General features: G+C 33.3%; 1 protein-coding gene across 1 annotated transcript in view; it reads right to left on the minus strand.

Moving 5' to 3' along the window:
* The window catches only part of LOC150076901 (proteasome activator complex subunit 4-like), a 514,513-nt gene that overhangs the window by 78,213 nt on the left and 414,502 nt on the right, over window positions 1–21,798 (minus strand). The window contains exons 35-36 of the mRNA XM_090386346.1: window positions 15,808–15,960; window positions 8,649–8,753 (exon numbers count right to left, since the gene is read on the minus strand). Of these exons, the coding sequence (XP_090242472.1) occupies window positions 8,649–8,753; window positions 15,808–15,960 (258 nt within the window). The remainder of the gene's footprint in view (window positions 1–8,648; window positions 8,754–15,807; window positions 15,961–21,798) is intronic.

The following is a 21,798-nucleotide window of genomic DNA, read 5'->3' on the forward strand; positions in this document are numbered from 1 at the left end:
TGGAAACATAGCAAAACAATCCTTTTTAACTTTCTTAACCAGAGGTCAAGTTTTTTAACAAAAGCTTCTATTTTATTATAACAAATAAAAAGATTGGTCTGATTTCCTTGCATTGACAAATTTAAATCGTTCATTAACGAAAATATTCAGCTAGATAGGCAACTTTAGCAAGCCACAAATTACTTTTAAAATATTCACTTAATGTTGACTTGTGGTCATTTAAAAATAATTCAACTTCTATTTGAAGTTCGAATAATCGTTTCAGAACTTTTCCTCTTGAAAGCCATCTTATATGAGAATGTAAAACTACCTGTTTATGGGCTGAACCCATTTCTTCACACATTATATTAAAGATACAGCTGTATACTGCACTCTTTTGAATTTGGTTAACTATTTGTATACACTGATTTAAAATGTTATGTAACTCTTCACTCATATCTTTCGTAGCTAAATGTTCCCGATGAAGAAAACAGTGAGTTGTTATTAAATCTGGATGAGCAATTTTCTTTATGCGTGATACTAAACCCCTATGCTTTCCTGTCATTGCCGCAGCCCCATCAGTACAAATCTCTATACAACTATTCCAAGAAATGTTTTTTGTTTGGAAATATGAATTGATGTTTTTAAAAATTTCTTCTGACGTTGCTGAAGATTATAATTTCAAAGAACATAGTAATTCTTCCTGTATATCTTTACATGTAAAATCAATATATCTGGTGTAAACCAATATGACTGCATCATTTGATACGTCTGTTGATTCGTCTAATTGAATTGCATAATACTGGGATTTTTGTATTTTTTCCACCAACTGCAATTCAAGGTCATTAGACAAATCACTAATCTGTCGAATTATAGTGTCACTTGACATGGGAATGCAATTTATTTTTGCTTCATATTCTTTGCCACATAATTCACTACAAATGTCTTTCATACAAGTTTAATAACATTTCTCCGATGGTACATGCTTTCTTGCATTTAGCAATATGAAAGGCTGCCAAATAAGAACATTTCAAGAATTTTTTGTCCGTAGAAAACAAATTTTGTCAAATTGGATCTAGTTAATTTTATTAAACAAGGGATATAATCTAAGAAAAAAAAAAAAAAAGACAAAACTTAAAAAGAATTTTAAATTGTTTCCTATTGAAAATTTACTAAAAGTTTTCATTGTGATGAATTAATCACATACAACAAAATAAAAATATTAATTTAAGAACTAAATGAAAATTTGAAAAATGAAAAACTAGAAATTTAATACTACCGAATCTCAGTGAAATACAAAATACGCTAATATCATTGAACGCATATCGCAATGGACCGCGGGCAGTGTATCACACTAACTACATAACAGGACGGTAAAGTAAATAAACACATACATAAAAAATAATTTTCAGCTTTGAACTGGTCGCGATCATGTCATTTGTTTCGTGCTGAGACCATTTCACTTCAGTTTTAAACTTTTAGGTTAGAAAATTAATTTGTCTTTCCGTCATGAGATCGAATATCAACGGATGAAGTGAAAGGATGATGCTCTGGCATGATACAATTTGTATCATGTGCTCTGGGCTTCTCGCTTCGGCACAAGGTAGCAGCTATCATTTCGCGACCCACAGGTTAACCCTGATCTAAAGCCTTTGAAATGTCAAGAGCAACTGCTTGAATTTGACAAACTTTTCCACTGAATTTTTCCATTGATGGATAACATAAGCCAGAATATTACCAGTGGATTGACACTGATGGAATCCATACTGGTGACCATTGATCAGATGATAGTTTCTAGCAAGTTTAAGAGTTGGGGTTAATTGATTTCTTCATTACTTTAGAAAGCATAGAAGTCCCCCATCTACCATACACACTGGATTTAGCTCTTGTGTTTTTCTTTGTTTTCCAAGCTAAAATCCCCCTTGAAAGGTCACATATTTGTAATAATGAACAAAATATTCAAAAAATGATACAAGAATTATTAGCAATTTCAAAGAAGCCTACTGGGAATGCTTCCAGAAATTACAGAAGCAATGGAGTCAATAAAGGAGACTACTCTGAAGGAGATCCATCTGAATAGTAGATGGACTTCTTCATTTCTCGAATAAGTTTAGATTTAAGCTTTTTTATCACACCTTATACATTTAAGACACACATAATGTTCAATCAATTCTTAACGATCTTGTCCGATGCTTTGCTCTATAGTGACAATTTAGTAGTTTAGTTTCCTTACATTTTTCACACACACACACACACACACACACACACACACACACACACACACGTGTGTGTGTGTGTGTGTGTGTGAAAGCATGTTTCTTGATGTGAATCTGGTTCACCTACTAATTTATATTAAGCCTTATCTCTTAATGAAATTGTGAAACAATTCATAAGTAAATGGATCAACAATATTTATTAAAATAAAGTTAGACACAAAGGATATTAAATATGGCATATTTTACTGTAGTAATTAATTAAAAACTACTGCATAGAGCAATCTTTCCCAACTATGTGCCCTGGCACATTAGTTTACCATGAGATTAGAAAAAATTCCATTGAGTTCAGTGACAATTTAGGTGTGCTGAGAATGTGTCTTTTAACTTCAAGTGTGACTTGAGTGACAAAAGATTGGGAACCACTGGCATAACGGATTATTAAGTGTAAAAATTCTTCTTATTCTCCAGATGGTCTTCACTTTAAAAATACCAATATGCAACACTGGAATATTGAATATATGCTTCTTTTATTTTATATTTCCTTTTATACACTTTTATGTCTCACTGCTTCAGTCAACTAACAACTGTTGTTCAAACTGTGTCATATAAACTTAGAAAACAGTGTTCATTATTTTGATTCCTATTTTTTTCAATTTTGAATATGATGCTGGATATTGTTCTGTTCTGCAATAGTTTTTTGATTTTGAGCTTGTAAATTTAGCATATTGTTCTCTCGAGGAAAATTTCCTCATAGAGTAAAATAACAGCAGTCATAATTAATAGAACGCAATGGGAGCTACATCACTGATTGATATTGGGAGCTCAACTGCTTCAGGAATTTGACTTGATCTGAATTTTTTAAAATGGCATATTCACGATTAGGTCCCAACACACCAAGTCCACAGATTCAGGACGTTTCAGAGATCTTCTGGTTGTAATATTATTAATATGATTAATTGTATTAATAAGTATTATCATGATGTCCCCCTACTCCCACTTACGTTTCGAGAAATTGATGCTCATGAAAGTTTATCAAAATGTAAACAATAACGTTTACACTCTTGTTTAACAAATATGTAAAGAAGAATGAAATGTGCATTACTACACACAACTTTAAAAAAGCTGATTTTAAATGGACTAGGACAGTTATTATATTTCAAAGAAAAAGAACATTTCCTAAAGTAAAGCAGAAATGATGCAAGGCTCAAGGGTTAAATTTTTATAAATAATTTTTAATTAAATAAAAATAATTGAATAAATAAATGAATTTTTTTATAAATTTTTAGTTTAAAGTTTTCCAGCAGGGATAAGGAGGTGATTATTCCATTGTATAAGGCGATGGTCAGGCCACACCTAGAGTACTGTATACAGGTCTGGAGGCCTCATTTCAAGAAGGATGTAGAGCTGCTGGAACGAGTACAGAGAAGGGCAACAAGATTAGTGAATGGAACAAAGGGGTGCTCTTACGAAGAAAGGCTTAAGTTTTGCAAATTACAGTGTCTGGAGACTAGGCACCAGCGAGGTGATCTGATAGAGGTGTATAAAGCCTTGAATGGTTTAAGCATGCTCAATGCTGATGGGATTCTTCCTCTAGCTCAGAAAAATCACCTGAGAGGGCATAAATTCAAATTGAGGAAAGACAGATGTAGGATAGACGTGCGGAAATTTGCCTTTAGCCAGCGGGTGGTTGGTTGGTGGAACAGACTTCCATCCCTTGTGGTGGAGGTTGATAGCCTAAATAAGTTTAAGGCTCAGCTGGACAGGTATTTTGAACAAACAGAGGGGTGAAGTGGAAGTGGGTTTTTTTTTTTTTTTTTTTTTTTGGCTGATGCTGCATAAGCTTGCTTTCTTGCATCAAATGCCTCTACTAATGCTAATGCTAATATTTTCACATTTCCCTTGTTATTCGTAGCCATATTTTTGTACAGGTTAAAAAGAACTTGTCCACAATAAAGTCACTTTCTTTCGTTAACACGCTCGAAAAAGTCTGTTTTACACTGCAAAACGGTAGATTTATCACTTTTGTAAGCATATCAATTTATAAATTGATAAATTTATTCAATTTATAAGCATATAAATTAAAAACAAACGATGAAACCTTCCATGGCAAGCGCCATGAATACATACTGAACAAGGATTAGCGAGAAACATCCACGCTCGCGATTTTGTCACCCCTCTCCCCCACCCACTGAGCGCTGTTTTGACTGGGAAAGATAATTTTAGCCACGCCCATATTTTTTTTATGGTGGAAAATGTTCACGGGGCTTTAAAATTCACATTTTTTTAGGTTTCATTTTATATTAAATCAGCAATCGCGAATACACGAAACTGCGAATACAGATATCACGAATAGCGGGGGTTTACTGTACACTTAAATAGAAAGAATACAAGTATATTTGCAGATGCTATCAAGTTGTTAGTTGGACTGGAAAACTAATAATTTGAGGGTAGGAAGGCTAAAAGTTTAACAATAGTTGCAAGCAGAGGTGAAATTGATTTTTGTACTGCATCTATTTTTGGGGCATTAAGTAGTATGTTGAGTAGCTAGTAATTCTCCCATACTTTGTTTTCCATGTATCTGGAAAACAGTGTGGGAGAATTACAAGGACTACTGAAGGGGGCCCCCCCCTCATGAAACAAGCAAATATATGGACCGTGTTATTTCAAAAACAGCCATACATACTTGTACACTAATGCTAAGGAGTATCTAGAATGTTTAAGTTTTTCAAACTCAAAAAAAAAAAAAAAAAAAAACTTTTGATTTGATTCCTTTTGCAATAGGTTTTATTTAACAATATGATTGGGGGGGGGATAAAATGCAGTAACATTTTCCAAAAAAATTTCTGACCGATTTTAAAAATTTCCATATTTTGGGTTTTTTTTACATTTCTGTTATGAAACTGTTGAGAAATTTCTTTAAGGTTTTGGCAAAATATTAGCCACATGTACTTGAATAACTCAAAGGCTAAATAAGCTTTCAGGGTAAGATTTTTAACAAAGTTGCTGTTTTTCCTCAGGGACAACTTTACATAGTAGTTTCCAGGTCCAGATAATTTTTGTGCAATGTTGTAATTTTTTTTTTTAAATGGAAAATACAGTCATACATTTAAAATATTATCAAATTACATTTTTACTCAAATAAATCCATTCCACTGTGTCAGTGGAATTCACTGCTTCACAGCTAGAAGTGAAGGAAGCCAAGGGGAAAGGTTTCTGTTATTACTTTGATATTAATCTTTCCTTCTTTTTTGAAACAGTTTTGGCAAAATATTCACTACAGGTATTCTAGTAGCAAATAAATTCGATGAGTTTGAAATACTGGTTAAGCAAGGGGTGGCCAACCCTTTACTGTAGCATGTCATATCCAGTGGCAGATTTAGAGGCTACCAGAATTAATACCACCTCCCCTAACCAGCCACTGATCTGTTTCTGTTCCTGGCCACAGAGCTGGGGAGGGTAGATCCCCAGGGCTGCAAACCTGTAACACTGTTCACTAGGATCTGCTACTGGCACCAATAAATGTTTTTGCTGATTCAGTAATGGAATTTTTTTAAGCCAAGTGTTTGTAATAAATTAAAAAAAAAAAGTATTTTACATTTCTAAAATAAATTTAATATAGGTTAACAAATTAATATAATTGTCCATGCAAAACTGATGTCATGAGGAGCACACATTGACACAGAAATGAAGCTAAATACGTACAAAGTTTAAATTCTACTTTTGTTGCTGCACTAATTTAATGGTAAAATGTAGTAAATATGAACCCATTATGCTGAAATTAGGAACAATTTCTGGCAACAAAAGTGGAATTTAAACCTGTATGTATGTAGCTTCATTTCTGATTTTTCAAACTGGTTGTATAACTTTTTTTTTTTTTTATTCACCCAGGAGCAGTGGTGGATACAATGACTGCCTTGTATTCTTTGATCAGTGTAATGTACAATCAATATCATGGCTAAAAATTACCACCCTAAAATTTGTATTGTTATAATAATAGATTTTGTCTTAATAACGGTAATGCTGCATGCAATATTACGTGACAAACAACAAATAATATATAGCAGTACATATTAATAAAATGTAAATCTATTTTTTCTTGAATTTCAATGTTGCAAATTTAATTGGGATGTCGTATTTTAATGCACTGGCAATTTTATGTTTAAAAGTTAAAAAATAAAAAAAAAGGTGGATGCATATAGTTGATTTAGAAATAATTTACCTTTTTTAAGCTATGAGACAAGGTATGGTAGAAAATAGTATGTTCTGATAATATATTTAATAATAAGAATAAGTAACGTGCTTAGTAACAAGCTTTGTTATATTAAAAAAAAATTCCTAACATACTCATTTCCAATATTCAATGTGAAGAAAGCAAAAATGAAGCAAAATCCAAAGCTCTATTAAAATTAACATAGTAGACTGTGTTTCCACCATGATGGAAACACAAAGAATTTATTTATTATCATTCTTTCCCAATTAAAATTATAACTAATGATGCAGTTCAAAATAGAGAAATACTAAAATTCACACTGATGTAATTCAAACAGATATGTATTTATTTTATTTTATTATTACTATTTTTTGCCCTTGCATATCTAGTGCATTAATTTCAGTTCACTGAAGCTTCCTCACATGATGCCATGCCTCCAGTCCAGAATACATTTAGTAGTATAATTTCACTATTGATAGTATATAACAGAGCTATGATGCTCAATGTGTTCTATGTTGATTTCAATATTTGTTGAAGAATAAGAGAAATTTACCTACCTATGATACATAGAACACTTCTGTATGATCCTCTCCAGAAAATTAAAACGAATAAAAGATTAACACAAAATGATTACAGTAAAAAATCAGTTGAAAACAATTCAAAAAAAAAAATTAAAAAATTAATTAGAAAGTTTAACAAAAAATTTTGAAAAACAATTTTCCTTCCTTATTACATGATATTACTCTTCATTCATATTACAGTCGATTCCGGTTATTTGGGACACATCGGGATTAGTGCATTTTGACCCGATTAAGTGGCTGCCCCAATTATCCGAAGTTTCAAGTAAATAGTTAAAAATACAATGGATCCCCGCTTTACAATTGGTTCACTGTACAATCAAATCATGTTGCAATGGACTCCCCATAGTAAAGTACTGTTCACTATACGATGTGTAGTAAGCGCCGGTCATTGTGATTGCGTTTGTGAATTGAATTTAAATTCCATTAAACGGCAATTCTAATTAGCGAAAATAGGAGGAATATTATCCACAGGCTATAAAAGTAAAGCTATATTAAGCACAAATTTACCCTTTATTATCTTACCAATTAAAAAATTAAATGACACGTGAAAATCGGAAGAATATACATGATAATCGGAATAATTAATACATACTGTAATATGTACATACTAACTAGTTGACATTTCTGTTCACTGATATTTGTGGGTGGGGATTAAAATTTAAAACAGTAAAAAGATAAGCAATCAATAACAAAGAACACGGCAAACACAAATTGCAAGTAACACGATACGCGTAAGTGAGAACAGAGTAACAAGTTACGAAGCTTTAAAAGAAGATTCTGAAAATTAATTTTTTTTATATGATTGAAGATTCCATGGAAGTGTAAACACATTTCATCATAATAACCCACGGAATTCCAGCTGTCGGTATTATTGCAAATTCAATAAGATCGAGTTTACTATCTGTTTATGATAGATTGCACTAACAGAAAAGCCCAATAAACAGGTGACTGATAATTGTTTTTGTTTTATGGTTCTGACCTCTAGAAATCCGACCGAACCACGTGGTATGGTTGGAGACAATCGTAGGGTAATCTTTGGTGATGCAGTCTCCTGCCCCGATTAACCGGTGGCCCAAATAACCGTAATCCACTGTATTTATTTATAGTGTAAATATTCATTACTTCAAAGAACAACAAGTAATAAGAAAAGGACAATATAAATGCAATTATTTAAGAGCTATCCAAATGTAATGAGAAAACAAAAGTGAACTTTTATTCGTTTTAATTTCACTATCGATAAATCCTTATTAGGTAAAGTCTCAATAACACTCATAATTTTGAAACTCTGACCATCAACGAGCAACTTTTTTTACCTTGACTCTTTTCCCAAGCTCTTGGGCCATAACAACCAAAATATTACTTCAAAAACAATTATTTATCCTAGATGCAAATTAAAATTTGGTTCTTTGGTACTTTTTAAAATCATTTATATAGATTATAATTCATCTATAATTGCTATAAAATTTTATTTTTAATCTTAGAGGTCATTTTGTGTATTCGTTGGCAGTATACATATTTTCTCAAGACAATTAGCTGTACTGAGTCAGCTATTCGTCTTGAGAGAAGTAGCTAACTCTTCATTCACATTATTTATTTATAGTGTAAATATTCATTATTTCAAAGAGCAATCCAAATGTAATGAGAAAATAAAAGTGATCTTACAGAAGCTGTAGCAATACATGTACCCCAATCCATCAGTGTTTCAGGAGTTATATTATTGAATGCTTTCCTAAGAATAGGTGTAACAGTTTGTTGTAATGACACCATCTACAGAAAACAAACACAAATAAAATAAGATATATTTTAAGATGAATGAGGCACTAAATGAAATTCAGGAGAATGCATTAAAAAACAAACATTTATTCAACTTACCTAAATTTGCATTAAGTCTATTTCAAAGTACTTTCATTGGGACTTAACCTAACAGTAGTCATGCAGGACCTGACAGGTCCCTCTCCAAAATAACTATTGCACATTAAGTTTTGGTTCAAGGTTAATGGCTGAAACTTTCAACAGATTCCTAAATATAGACAGTTTTATATGCACAGTCAGTTTTGGAAGTGAATCATTATTTTTTTTTACTTGGAATTACATGTGTACATCACCTGTCAGGTCCAGCACTATCGTTTAACTATTTTTGCCTTCCACTTCATTGTGCTAGTTTTCATTTAAGCATAATTTATTTCATTTAAGCATAATTTAAACAAGAATGTTTCTCTGCAAATCCCACAGTTATTATTTATCTGTTTATTCCTTTATATATTTGAAGAAAGACATTATTTATGTGTATATAAGTTTCAATTTTCATGCACTTAACAGTTTGAAAAACCGTTAAGTGCATGAAAATTGTTTACTGGAAAATGGAAATGCCTAATAGCTTCATGTTTACTTTTTATGATTACAATAGTTTTTTTTTTTTTAATTTCCAGCAGAATTAATAATAGTTTATTTAGCTGAAAATAATGTGAAGAGGAAAAAAACCAAAAAAAAAAACCACATTTTTAAAAATGTCATTAAAAACAAGTTCAAGAGAATCAGAAGTTTAATTAACTTCTAATTCTTTTAAAATTCTAATTTGATGTTAAAAAGATCATATTTAATAAATATTGCAATCCATCAGTAAAAGATCAAGCAGTGGTGTAAGATGAGAAAAAAAAAATTTTTTTTCCAGAAATAAAAAAAACATGGGCACCTCTCAGGTGTCATGTGGCTACAGCCACTCCCCGACTTACGTAAGGGTTGCCTTCCGTGAAACTGTGTGTAAGTCGAAATTTCCCTAAATGCTTATGCAGCACTCACAAATTTGATTGACGCAAAAAAAAAAAAAGAGAAAAAAAAAAAAGAAATGTTTGATGAACATGTAAATAGAATTATTTATTCAATTTTTTTTATCCCATGCGCAGGAAAAATTACAAAAATTTCAAAATTCTAAAATTACAAAAAGAGGAGACGGGCATAACGTCAGAAAGTTTTACCTTTCGAGCATTGTTGCCAGAATTAAGTCTCCAGCTAATAAGCATGCTGCTGCAGAAGTTGAGGGCTGTGGAGATTTAGAAGGGGTTTTTTTAACACAGCACAAAATTTCTCTGCAGCTGCAGAATTGGCACTGGCGACATCACTGCATACTTTAATAATGTTTCAGAAACCAGCGTGATGCTTGAACCTATTAAATTACCTGTTGCTTGCCACGAACTTGGCTTGGGGTTTGCCGTACTTATCCTTAACATCTTCATAAATACTTCTTGCTTTTGCTTGAATGACCATTGGACTCGGGGCACTTGATTTTGAATCTGATTTTCCATCCATATTATTAATAGCTTTTCCATCTTCGATATAGCACCTGAATACTGTTTTGTGATCACTGTTAATCTTAAATGCATTGATCCTTTGACATGTTCTTTTATACATGCACTGTCCCTTAAACTAGTATTCACTGTTGAAGCAGTGAGACCTAATTCCATGAAATAGATGACAAACTTTGTCGTGCTTCATACTTAATTAATCATCTTCATTTCTAAATCAATTTTGTTTCATTTCCTAGCACTGCCAGCACTTGCACTTTCCATTGGTCCCTTTCTCTTCACCATTGTAATAAGTAAACAGGAATGAAGAGAAGATTCTGAAAATTTATTTATGTTTTTTATATGATTGAAGATTTCAATGAAGGGGAACTCATTTCACCATAATACAGTAATGTAAAAACCCACGGAATTCCAGTTATTGGTATTATCGCAAATGCAATAAGATCGAGTTTACTACCCGTTTATAATTAGATGCACTAACAGAAAAGCTCATTAAACTGGACAGTGCAAATTGTATTTATTGTTTTGTAGTTGTGACCTCCAGAAATGTTCTTTAGAAAAATATCAACAAAGCTATTCAAAATTGATTCTTATAACAGAACATATGATAATGATGAAAGGGTAGCGCTCATTATAAAAATGACCATTTAGAGAGATAAATATCTTAGTTATACAGCGAAAATTTCAACTTCAAAGGTCTTGGAATGAATTACCAAAAAAAACAGTGTTATTGGGTTCACACTGTGATGTTTTCACAATACCCTCACTTATTCCTACAAGATGCAAAATACGTTTCCATGATTTTTTTAAGTTTGCACTGGCCGGCAAAAACTTATTATGTAAGTATTATGTAAGCCGGGGAGTGGCGGTATTACCATCAGAGGTGCAACCATCACTGGATTAATATAACAAGACTGGTGATTCTGCCACTATTAGAAGCAAGTCCAAATTTCTTTTTTTTTTTTCATAATACTGCCAAGAATCTTCCGCATTTTTTTTTGCCATATCTGCATGGACATCATTAAATCTCTTTTCTCTGAGTTTTACCTTCATCACAGAAAGAAATCAAAGAAGTCATCACACAAAAAAGTCAGAGAGAGTTTACAAATGTTAATGAAAAATCAACATTTTGATGTAAAGAAAGTAAGGAAAATCAAAAGAATTTGATTCTGGCCAAAAGCTGTTGGACATAGCCTTTGAATCTTGAAAATAATCTGAATATGTCTGAATACCTGAAAGTTTGCATATTTGATATTTACAGACTGTTTGTAATGAGTCATGCTTCTTCTGAACCAATTTAAATTGATATAAACTCTTCATTTTTCTGAATTACTTATTTCAAAAACTTGCAGAACATATTAGAGAAGAACATTACACATCTTCACTGCAGAATCATCTAGGATGAGTGAAAACTATCACAAAAGTATACTCTGTCACCACGTAGTTGGAAAAATTCATACCATTATTAACAGTGCTGAGACCATTCTCAAGACTTGTAGGTATAACTTCAAATAGGGTGTTCTTTATCGATTAATAAAAAAATAATTCAAAATAAAATTTAACATATCAACACACATACAGCTGTGCACACATAAACAGATGTATGTATCATCACACATATCTGTCCATGTGTGCACAAGAGATTTTAAAAGTTTTGGGGCAAAAATTATTTTTCTTCCGCTTGTTGCAGAACAGCACAAAACAAATTCAGTAAAGAGCGTAGTGAAATATTGACCTTGGAAAATTTACAAATACAAAAATATATGATATAATAGTAGGAGTTAATACAAAAATTGTAGCCATTATACACCTTGAAAATGCACACAAAATTATTAAATCATTTTCAGCATGATAAAAAAGATAAATTGCACTCCTACACGATCCAGTTTCTTCAGGATCTTCATGTGAGTGATGGTGATCAATTAAAATCTTTTAAAATTTTTTAGCATTTTATTAAGATTTTATTTTATGCCCACAATAATGAAGGTAATTCATTTTTCAGGTAATTGAATGAAATGAAATTGGATTATTAAAGAAGAGTCTACACCACTGTACAGTAAAGCCTATATTAAGCACTATTCCAAGAGACCAGAAAAAAAGTGTGATGCTTAATAAAGGGTGCATGCCCTATTTAAGGAACATTAACTGTGAATCATGATTAGTAAATGATACATGGTTAATATCCATTGAAATAAAAGTATAAAAGAATATAAGTAAACACACAGCAAGCCAAGTAGGAAGTCAAAATAAAAAAAAAATTCAGCATTAATTTCAGCAGCAAGCAAAAGAGAGGGGGGACAACTAAATTAAGACTAGGAAGTGTAAAAGGAATATGTTCCAAAATAATTTTTAAATAAATTGCCAATTAGAAAAAAAGTTAGTGGCACTCTCTTGACCACACCATGCTGGACTGCAAGAAATATCAAGTGCAAAGCCAACTACAACACATAGTAATCAGTGCAAAACAAAATAAATCAAGAGAGCTGACCACTGAACTCCATATCACTGGAAAGCCACAAAGCTAACAATGGCATGTAATATTATTTTTGCTTTCTTTCTTTAATTATTTATTTTCCTCCATTTCATTTTTATTATTCACTCATTTAAAATTTATTTTAATGTATGTTACATGGCTGAGTAATAGGCCATGTAACATACATTAAAATATGCACCATTCATACTGCCATCTATAGCTTAAATCCTTTTTTCACATTCTTATTTGGGTTTTCTCTGTCAAAGGTTTTGGACTGCTTCGTGGGTACTCTGATCTGTTATGTTATAATATAATCACTATATTAGGATGCCATTACTAAAATTTGTTACATTGGTGGGATGATTAGTTTATGTACTAGGCAGATAATGCACTAACCTGTTTAAAGACTAAAATGTGTGATTCCAAGTTAAACTAAAAAATAAACAATTCTCAATATAAAATGTGAGAATTCTAAAGAAGCGTAAATTCTTTTAATCTTTTTACTCATTGTAGAGATTCTTCTTTAATACACTTAGTTTTACTCTTGAACAACTACTGTATTCCTCCATTACTGCCACTAAATGAACTAAGTGTAATCAAACTGATGCAAAATTTCACCAGTGAATTTACCCAAATCAATGCTTATACTGTTCATTTTATAAATAGGAAGATAATTTTCTCAGTTCAAAACTTCTTCAAATGATCAAATAAAGAGAAAATACACAATCAGCTTGTATTTTCTCAGCAATAATAGTTCATCTTCGGAAACATTTTTAATGCTTTCAGTTTTAGCTTCTATCCAAGAAGAGCTTGTCCAAGAAATTATGTTCTAATACATTTAACCATCTGACTTAGAAGAAAACTATTTCCTTCTACAAAAAAAAAATTAATGTAACCAATGTCGATCATTCCTACGAATATTTTAAACTTCCATCTAAGCCCATAAGAGCAGGTGGGAGTTCATTTCAACAGTCAATTACTCTAGATTGATAACTGTAGAACAAATATCTATTCTACCCTTGATTTAAATTTATGCCACCTTGCATATTTCATTGACTAATGAAATACTCCAACTTTTTATTTGAATTTTTAGTTGTCATTTTGTCTGGATGTTATGTTCGTAAAACGTTACCATTTTCTGATGCATTTTTTAAAATATCTAAGGTTATCATATTTTCTAATAACTAATAGTTTTTTTTCCCTCAAGAAAAGTAGTCAAACAATGCAAAGAAATACCAATATACATTCACCAACAGTTGCCAAACTGACTTAGCCACCTTTCATCACTATCACAACTGAAAACAAAGGTTATGGAATTTTTAAAATAATCAAAGTCAATCCATTCAAAGTTTCAAAATCACTTTGCATTAGCAAATTTTAAAGCCTTTTCTTGGATTAATGGCATAGTTAAAAGGTAGCTTTCCCAAGATTTGTATTTACCTCTTCTATTTTCTGGCAAATTCTTTTTATATCTTCAATTAACATGTCATTTGAAGACCATATTTCAATGATCACATCTTTACTTTTTTAGAGAAAATTAAACCTATTCTTTCTTTTAAAATTAATTTTGTTGCAACATTTTAAAAGTTCTGAACAGTAAACTGCAAAAAAGTCAGTGAGCATAAGGAAATTATGTTAAAAAGGCCTCGGAATCTGGTATTCATGATAAGGTTAAAATTACTGTTTACTCGGGACAAACAGAAAACAAATATGTCATAGGTAGAACCATTTAATAAGGTAAACTAAAGCAAAAGCAAACAAATTAGTACAAAAGCTTTCAAGTCAAGGAGACTCTTTATCAGCTGAATATACGAAAACAAAGAATGCCTGTTAGTAAAGAACGTCCAGTTGTCTTCATGTGAGGTAAAGCGTGGCAAGAGTGCAAGCTACAATTACTGTTTGGATCACAGCCACAAACGTCTAACCCCAACCAGTAATTGTTGCTTGCACTCGTGCCACACTTTACCACATATGACCATGACTGGGCATTCTTTGTTTTCATACTAATGTTTATTCAGCTGATGAAGAGTTTCCTTGCCTTGAAAGCTTCTATACTAATTTGTTTTAATTTGTTTGTTCACCTTATTAAAGGGTTCTATCTACAACATATTTGTTTTTCATTTGTCTGGACTAAACAGTAATTTTACCCTTATAATGAAATTACTTACAAAGAAGCTTCTGAAATCTCAGGCTAACAAAAGCAATCACATGATATCACTTTTATTCATGCTGTGTGTTTATGCATGAGACTTTATATGACTGAATCATTCCTTGTTTCCTGTTTGTAGTACAGTACTGTAAGCTGGTCGCTTTGTAAACAATGGCTTATTTGGTATTTTCTGCACATTGACCTTAAGGCCAAAATGCATCAAACTTAAATTTAATTTGGAAGCATATGTTCAATGTAACAAACTGAACGATTTTGAGTTATTTATTTATTTTTTTGCTCATGATTTCCATGTTACATTATCATTTTTTAAAAAATATATATATAATAATTTGCATTTACCAATAAAATTTCTACCTATTTAGAAAATAGGTGTCAAAACATAAATGCTTTAATAAATATGCAGAATTAAATAGCTTAGAATAAAAAAATGCTTGCTTAATACATGTGAGATTAACACTTGGAGAACCAACACTAAACAGTGCAATTGGTTCTCCAAGTGTTAATCTCACATGTATTAAGCAAGCATTTTTTATTCTATGCTAATTTAATTCATGTGAGATTAACACTTGGAGAACCAACTGCACTGTTTGCTGTTTATGTGTGACAATTTTTAACAGAGCTCACAACAGGGATTTAGCAAATAACTGATAAAAAAACACTCTTAACAGAGGATAGCATTTAATAGATGGCCACCTAAAAGGCTATGCTATATTCAAGTAGCAAAATTTAAAAACTATGCCTGACAGTCATTAAATATATACAAAAAATATTATTAGAATCTGTGGTTTAGGTTACCTTATCTTAATGTTTCTTGCTTTACTTTAATATCTTGTTAACAGAAACTATTCTTTAATAACTTTAAGAATTGATATGTACCTTATTAAAATCCCAGTGTTTACTTCCACGTAAAATTCCTGCAATAATTTCAGCGGCACATCTCTGTGCACTTTCTTGGGGGTCTGCAACTTGTTTCTGAAGATGGCTTTCGAACAATGGAAGGAAAGTATCCCCAAAATTCCTAAATAAGCCCTGTACAAAATAATATATACATGTATAATATGTATGTAGAATAAGTAAATTTCTTGAAATGATTTCTTCAAATACAAGATTTATTACCAAAACATTAGAATAATCTGATATAGTTCAAAATGAGATATTTGATTATGTTAATTTCTAAAAGAGAGAAAAGGCTGGCTAGCTAGAAGTTGTTTGGTGCATCCACAACTTGCACCAGATTCAATGGTCATGGAACAAGGTCTTCTGCAATGACGTTTTCATTTTTCATTAGGCCGTGCTTTTTATGTTGAGATATAACTAAATATTAAGATGGTATATAACAAAATTAAATTCACAAATATTTATTTAAGGTGGCATACTATATTTCTATCAAATATTAATGATCAAGATAGAAAATCTCACACACACACACGGAGGGAGGGCGAGGGGAGGTAGAGAGAGACTTTGAAAGTATCCAGATACCAAGGATTGACAAAACATATACAGGTCGACCATCACCAATCCGGCCACCGGTAATCCAGTTTCACTGCTAATTCAGACATAACTTCAAATTTCCCGGGTCGGCGCACCGACCTGCAGTTACTGTTTTGGTGGCGTTGGTTGCAGCATCAGCTGTTGGTGCAAACTCATCGGAGTGAAAACACTGGCAAGCCATTCCCACTTGATTTTCTGCATTTATTATTATAACCTGCTCACATTTAGCCCTAGCCATGGTTCCAATGCATAAAGGAAGTGCCTCTCGTGATGGAAAACGCAAATACTGCACACTGTCCATAACAGATAAAGTTGAACTTCTGAAAAAAAAACTCAAATGCAGTGTCTGTGAGAAGTTTAACTCTGCTTAATTGTAAATTCCAGCAATTTCTCTCAGTTCCTCTTATTTTAGTAATTTTCTATTAGCCATTCCTTTTTAGTTTTTTTTTTTTTTTTTTTAATAACATACTTGGAAAAACACAACACAATATGATGGATAATACAGCGCCCTAACGAACTTGTTTTCACAAAATCTCTAACAATACTGACAAACTTATTGTGATGTTTGAGAGTTTATTTTATTGTAATTAGTTTTACTGCAGTGCTCGCCACGCGTGCAATAAACTAATCACAAATGACCTTCATATGTATGCCGTAAAAGTGTCACACGGCTTCTCAAGAAATAAAGTAACCAACATATGTTACTACGTTGGCCACATATATGCGACATAAAAAAACCCCTTTTCTTTATTTTTATATTTTAAGCGAAAAAACTACAACACTGACATTGCAATTTTATTTTAGAATTACTAATCAAATTATTTGCTAAATATTTTTTGGCCCCTAGGGAATTTTTTTCTTAAACTAGATAGTCAACATGTTAAAGGTAGGAGGAGATAGTTAGCTGTTGGGTAAACTGTATGTGGTAAAATAACCACTGGTGATCCAGCAAACTCACTAATCCGGCATCCCACAAGTCCCAATGCTGCCGGATTAGTGATGGTCGACCTGTACTACAGATAGAAAGTGTAAAGGGTACTGGGCTAAATCGAATGAATAAAATTCAGCGAGATATTAGCATATCTCACTGAATATCTCACTGGTGACAATGATCCAAGGAAGTAAGCTTATACAGCATCAGAAGGGGAAAAAAAAATTTTCCAACATCACCTGTCGTATTCCCTGTATATAATTTGTCTAGTTTTACCATAAATTTATTCAAACTACATAATACTATAGAAATCTTTATTGCAATAATAATAATAGTAATACAATGGATACATTGCAATAAGCCCTTCATGGCCACAAGGCCAGAGGTTAACAGGGGAAACATTTTTAATACCTTCAGTTTTAGCTTATCCAAGAAGAGCTTGTCCAAGAAATTATGTTCTAATACATTTAACCATCTGACTTAGAACAAAACTATTTCCTTCTAAAAAAAAAATTAATGTAACCAATGTCGTTCATTCCTACGAATATTTTAAACTTCCATCTAAGCCCATAAGAGCAGGTGGGAGTTCATTCCAACAGTCGAATACTCTAGCTTGATAACTGTAGAATAAATATCTATTCTACCCTTGGTTTAAATTTATGCCACCATGCATATTTCATTGACTAATGAAATACTCCAACTTTTTATTGTAAGTTTTGAATTTTTAGTTGTCATTTTGTCTGGATGTTATGTTTGTAAAACGTTACCATTTTCTGATGCATTTTTTTAAAATATCTAAGGTGATATTGTGTAGTGGATCTATAAGGAAGAGAGTAGTGGATTTGATGAGGCTGATGTGGAAGAAGTTTAGTTAGAATGGGGAGAAGTACCTTCTCTAGGAGTCATATTTTCTAATAACTAATAGATTTTTTTTTCCCTCAAGAAAAGTAGTCAAACAATGCAAAGATTATTTCAAACAATGCAAAGATTATTTCAAACAATGCAAAGATTATTTCAAACAATGCAAAGATTAGCACAATATATAAGAAAAAGAAATTAATAAATTAAATATAAAAATGCATATGTGAACGAATAAAAGTAAATACAGCTCAACACTCAAAGTATAATACAATTATAAACATCACAATATACAAAGAATATGTAGATGGAAAACTGCAAGGTTGGTTGGTAAGCCATCTTCATGTCATATTGCTGGATTGCGGCATTAAGGGGAGTTTCAAGGAGAAGGATCAGCGACAGAGAAGTACAATTTAAGGATGTGGCGTCTGTACTCCTTATCACAAGAAAACTTATTAAGGTCAACATTCAAAGACTGGGCACATGAAAGTAGCTGATATGGCAGAAACCTATCGGATAGGTGGAGATGGCTGAGATGTGGGCACAGAGTTGGAGTTGCTCTGAGGGAAGGCTGAGGGACTCTCCAAGAGCACAGGTCCCAGAATGATGGTGCCAAGATCTTGCCAGTGACCATTTTTACAGTTGTGGTAAGGCATTTCACCCTAATCAGCATGGGAAGCCTGTGAACTGTGGAGGAAGTTTATGTTTGTTTATGACCCATTTTAAGAGCCAAAACTCAGTAGAAAAGAGTGGTCGAATTGTGCTAGGGGCAGCAGATGCCCATACTTCTGCAGCATATAGAAGCGGAGAGTATACTGTGCTTTTTATATTTCTTCTGGTGGTCAATATTTCATTAATATAATGCAAATGCTGTTTGGCCATCCATCGGAGTCAAGCGGCCTGGGTGAGCAGCTTTTCCATGTGGTTACCAAAGTTGAGCTTAGGATCAAAAAAATGCATAGTGTTGGCTGAATATAAGAAGGCGTTTTATTTAATGAGAATATCATAAATTCAGACTTTTTGGGATTTATTTTTAGTCCAAACTGGTTGAGGTAGTTTGCAAATTCCAGGAGTATATTGTTGATTGATGCTGTTATCATGAGAAGATCATCATGTGGAGAAATCAGTGTGAGGAGTTTCATATCATCAGCGTAACATAGAGTATCATGCCTGGACTCAACAAGCGGCGAGATAAGCACTGTAAACAAGAGCTCAAATAAGACACCACCCTGTGGCACGCCTGAAGAGACACATGCTTGTATGTTTGGCAGTGGACAGTAAGCCGTATTATTCTATTTTGAAAGGACTGAAGTGAGGAACTGTAGAGTGTCTCCTTGATTTGATAATGGTCTGAAAGTAGCTTCAGCATTGCAGGAACGTTTATTAAGTCGAAAGCTGCTTCGAAGTCTACATAGGTGACTGCAAGCTCTGCATGAGATTGAAACGCAGAGAGGATAGAGCTGGTGGTAGCTAGGAGATTAGTCACAGTGGATCTATAAGGAAGAGAGTAGTGGATTTGATGAGGCTGATGTGGAAGAAGTTTAGTTAGAATGGGGAGAAGTACCTTCTCTAGGAGTTTTAGAAGACTTGAGGCATTGGAGATTGGCCGGTAATGCTTAAGAAGAGTAGGAGATTGAATTTTTGGTATAGGCTTCACAAAGTAGATGTTCCACTGCTGGGAAAAGAAATGACTTGACAAAATAGCATTAAAAATAGTTAGAAGGGGACCCAAAATGTACGGGCTAAGACATTTAATAATGACATTTAATTCTACACTGGCTCCTGCCTTAGCAGAAGCCGGTGTAGAATTTATGGCAGCAATAAGATGTTCCCTGGAAATTGATACTGCAGATAGCGTGTCAGGTGGGATTTCAGTTTTTTTTTTTTTTTTTTTTATGTAGTAGTAGTAGTATGGCACATGATGCAAGAAAGCAAGTGTAGGAGCTTATGCAGCATCAGCCAAAAAAAAAAAAAAAAAAAATCACACCCTTCCCTCCAAATGCCTGTCCAGTTCCTCCTTAAATTTATTTAACCTATCAACTTCCACAACGACAGATGGAAGTTTGTTCCAGCAATTAACCACCCGCTGGCTAAAGACAAATTTCCGCACATCTATTCTACATCTGTCCTTTCTTAATTTGAACTTATGTTCCCGTAGGTTGGTAATCTGAACAAGTGGAAGGATCCCATCAGAATTCAGCGTGCTCAACCCATTCAAGGCCTTATAGACCACAATCAGATCACCGTGCAGGTGCCTAGTCTCCAGAACTTAAGCCTCTCTTGGTAAGAGAATCCCTTCATTCCCCTCACCAATCGTGTTGCTCTTCTCTGTACATGCTCAAGCAAATCTACATCCTTCCTAAAATGAGGCCTCCAGACCTGTACGCAGTACTCAAGGCGTGGCCTGACCATTGCCTTATACAGAGGGACAATCACCTCCTTTTCCCTGCTAGCAAAATTCCTATATATCATTAACAAAACCCCATGACCCGCCCTAGCAGCCTGTCTGCACTGCTCAGAAAACTTCATATCTGACTGCACAATTACTCCCAGGTCTTTTTCATTTTCTACCACCTTAAGTGTAGTACCACACAGTTGGTACGTTTCTCTGGGGTTACTTCTACCCATATGCAGTACTTTGCATTTGTCAAGGTTGAACTTCAGTTGCCACTTCTTAGCCCATCTGCCCAAATTATCTAGATCCTGTTGCAGTAGCACACTGCCATTACTGTCATTAACAACCCTGCCAACCTTTGTGTCATCTGCAAACTTCGACATTAAGCCTGATATACCTTCATCAATATCATTGATAAATACACAAAACAACAGTGGACCCAACATCGAACCCTGTGGGACTCCACTAATAACATTAGTCCACGAAGAGCAGCACCCATTGATTACCACCCTCTGTCTTCTCCCACTTAACCATCCTTTTATCCACTGTAGCAACTTACCCTTAATACCATTCTGCTCCAATTTGTACAGTAGTCTTCCATGCGCAACAGTGTCAAAAGCTTTCCTGAAATCCAAGTATATGATATCAAAATTATTTTTTGCATCCAGTTCCTTTGTGACCACATCATAATAACCAATCAAATTTGTCAGACAAGACTTTCCCTTAACAAACCCATGCTGTGTTTGAATTATTGCTGCAGTCTTGTCTAGATGATCCTGCAATGCATCTTTAACCAGCGACTCCATTATTTTACCCGGAACAGAAGTTAAACTAACTGGTCTGTAATTACTCGTGTCACCCTTCAATCCACCTTTGTGAATTGGGGACACATTTGCACATCTCCAGTCCGTGGGAACCTCCCCTGAGTCCAAGGATGCTCTCATAATTATGGCTAAGGGTTTGCTTAGTTGCTTTGCCGCCTCCTTTAAAATAACTGGATAGATCCCATCCACCCCAGGTGCCTTTCTTATGTTTAACTTCAACAATTTCTCCTCCACTTTGCTCTCAATTATTACAAAATCATTAAGCACACTGCTATAATTTGATAACCTTCTTCCCTTTTCAAATTGTAATAATTCCTCACGTGTGAATGTAGATGCAAAATACTCATTCAGTTTGTTTGCTATCTGAG

The sequence above is a fragment of the Mastigoproctus giganteus genome, chromosome 12 (genome assembly GCF_048544385.1).
Source record: "Mastigoproctus giganteus isolate SK-2022 chromosome 12, ASM4854438v1, whole genome shotgun sequence".
NCBI lineage: Eukaryota > Metazoa > Arthropoda > Arachnida > Uropygi > Thelyphonidae > Mastigoproctus > Mastigoproctus giganteus.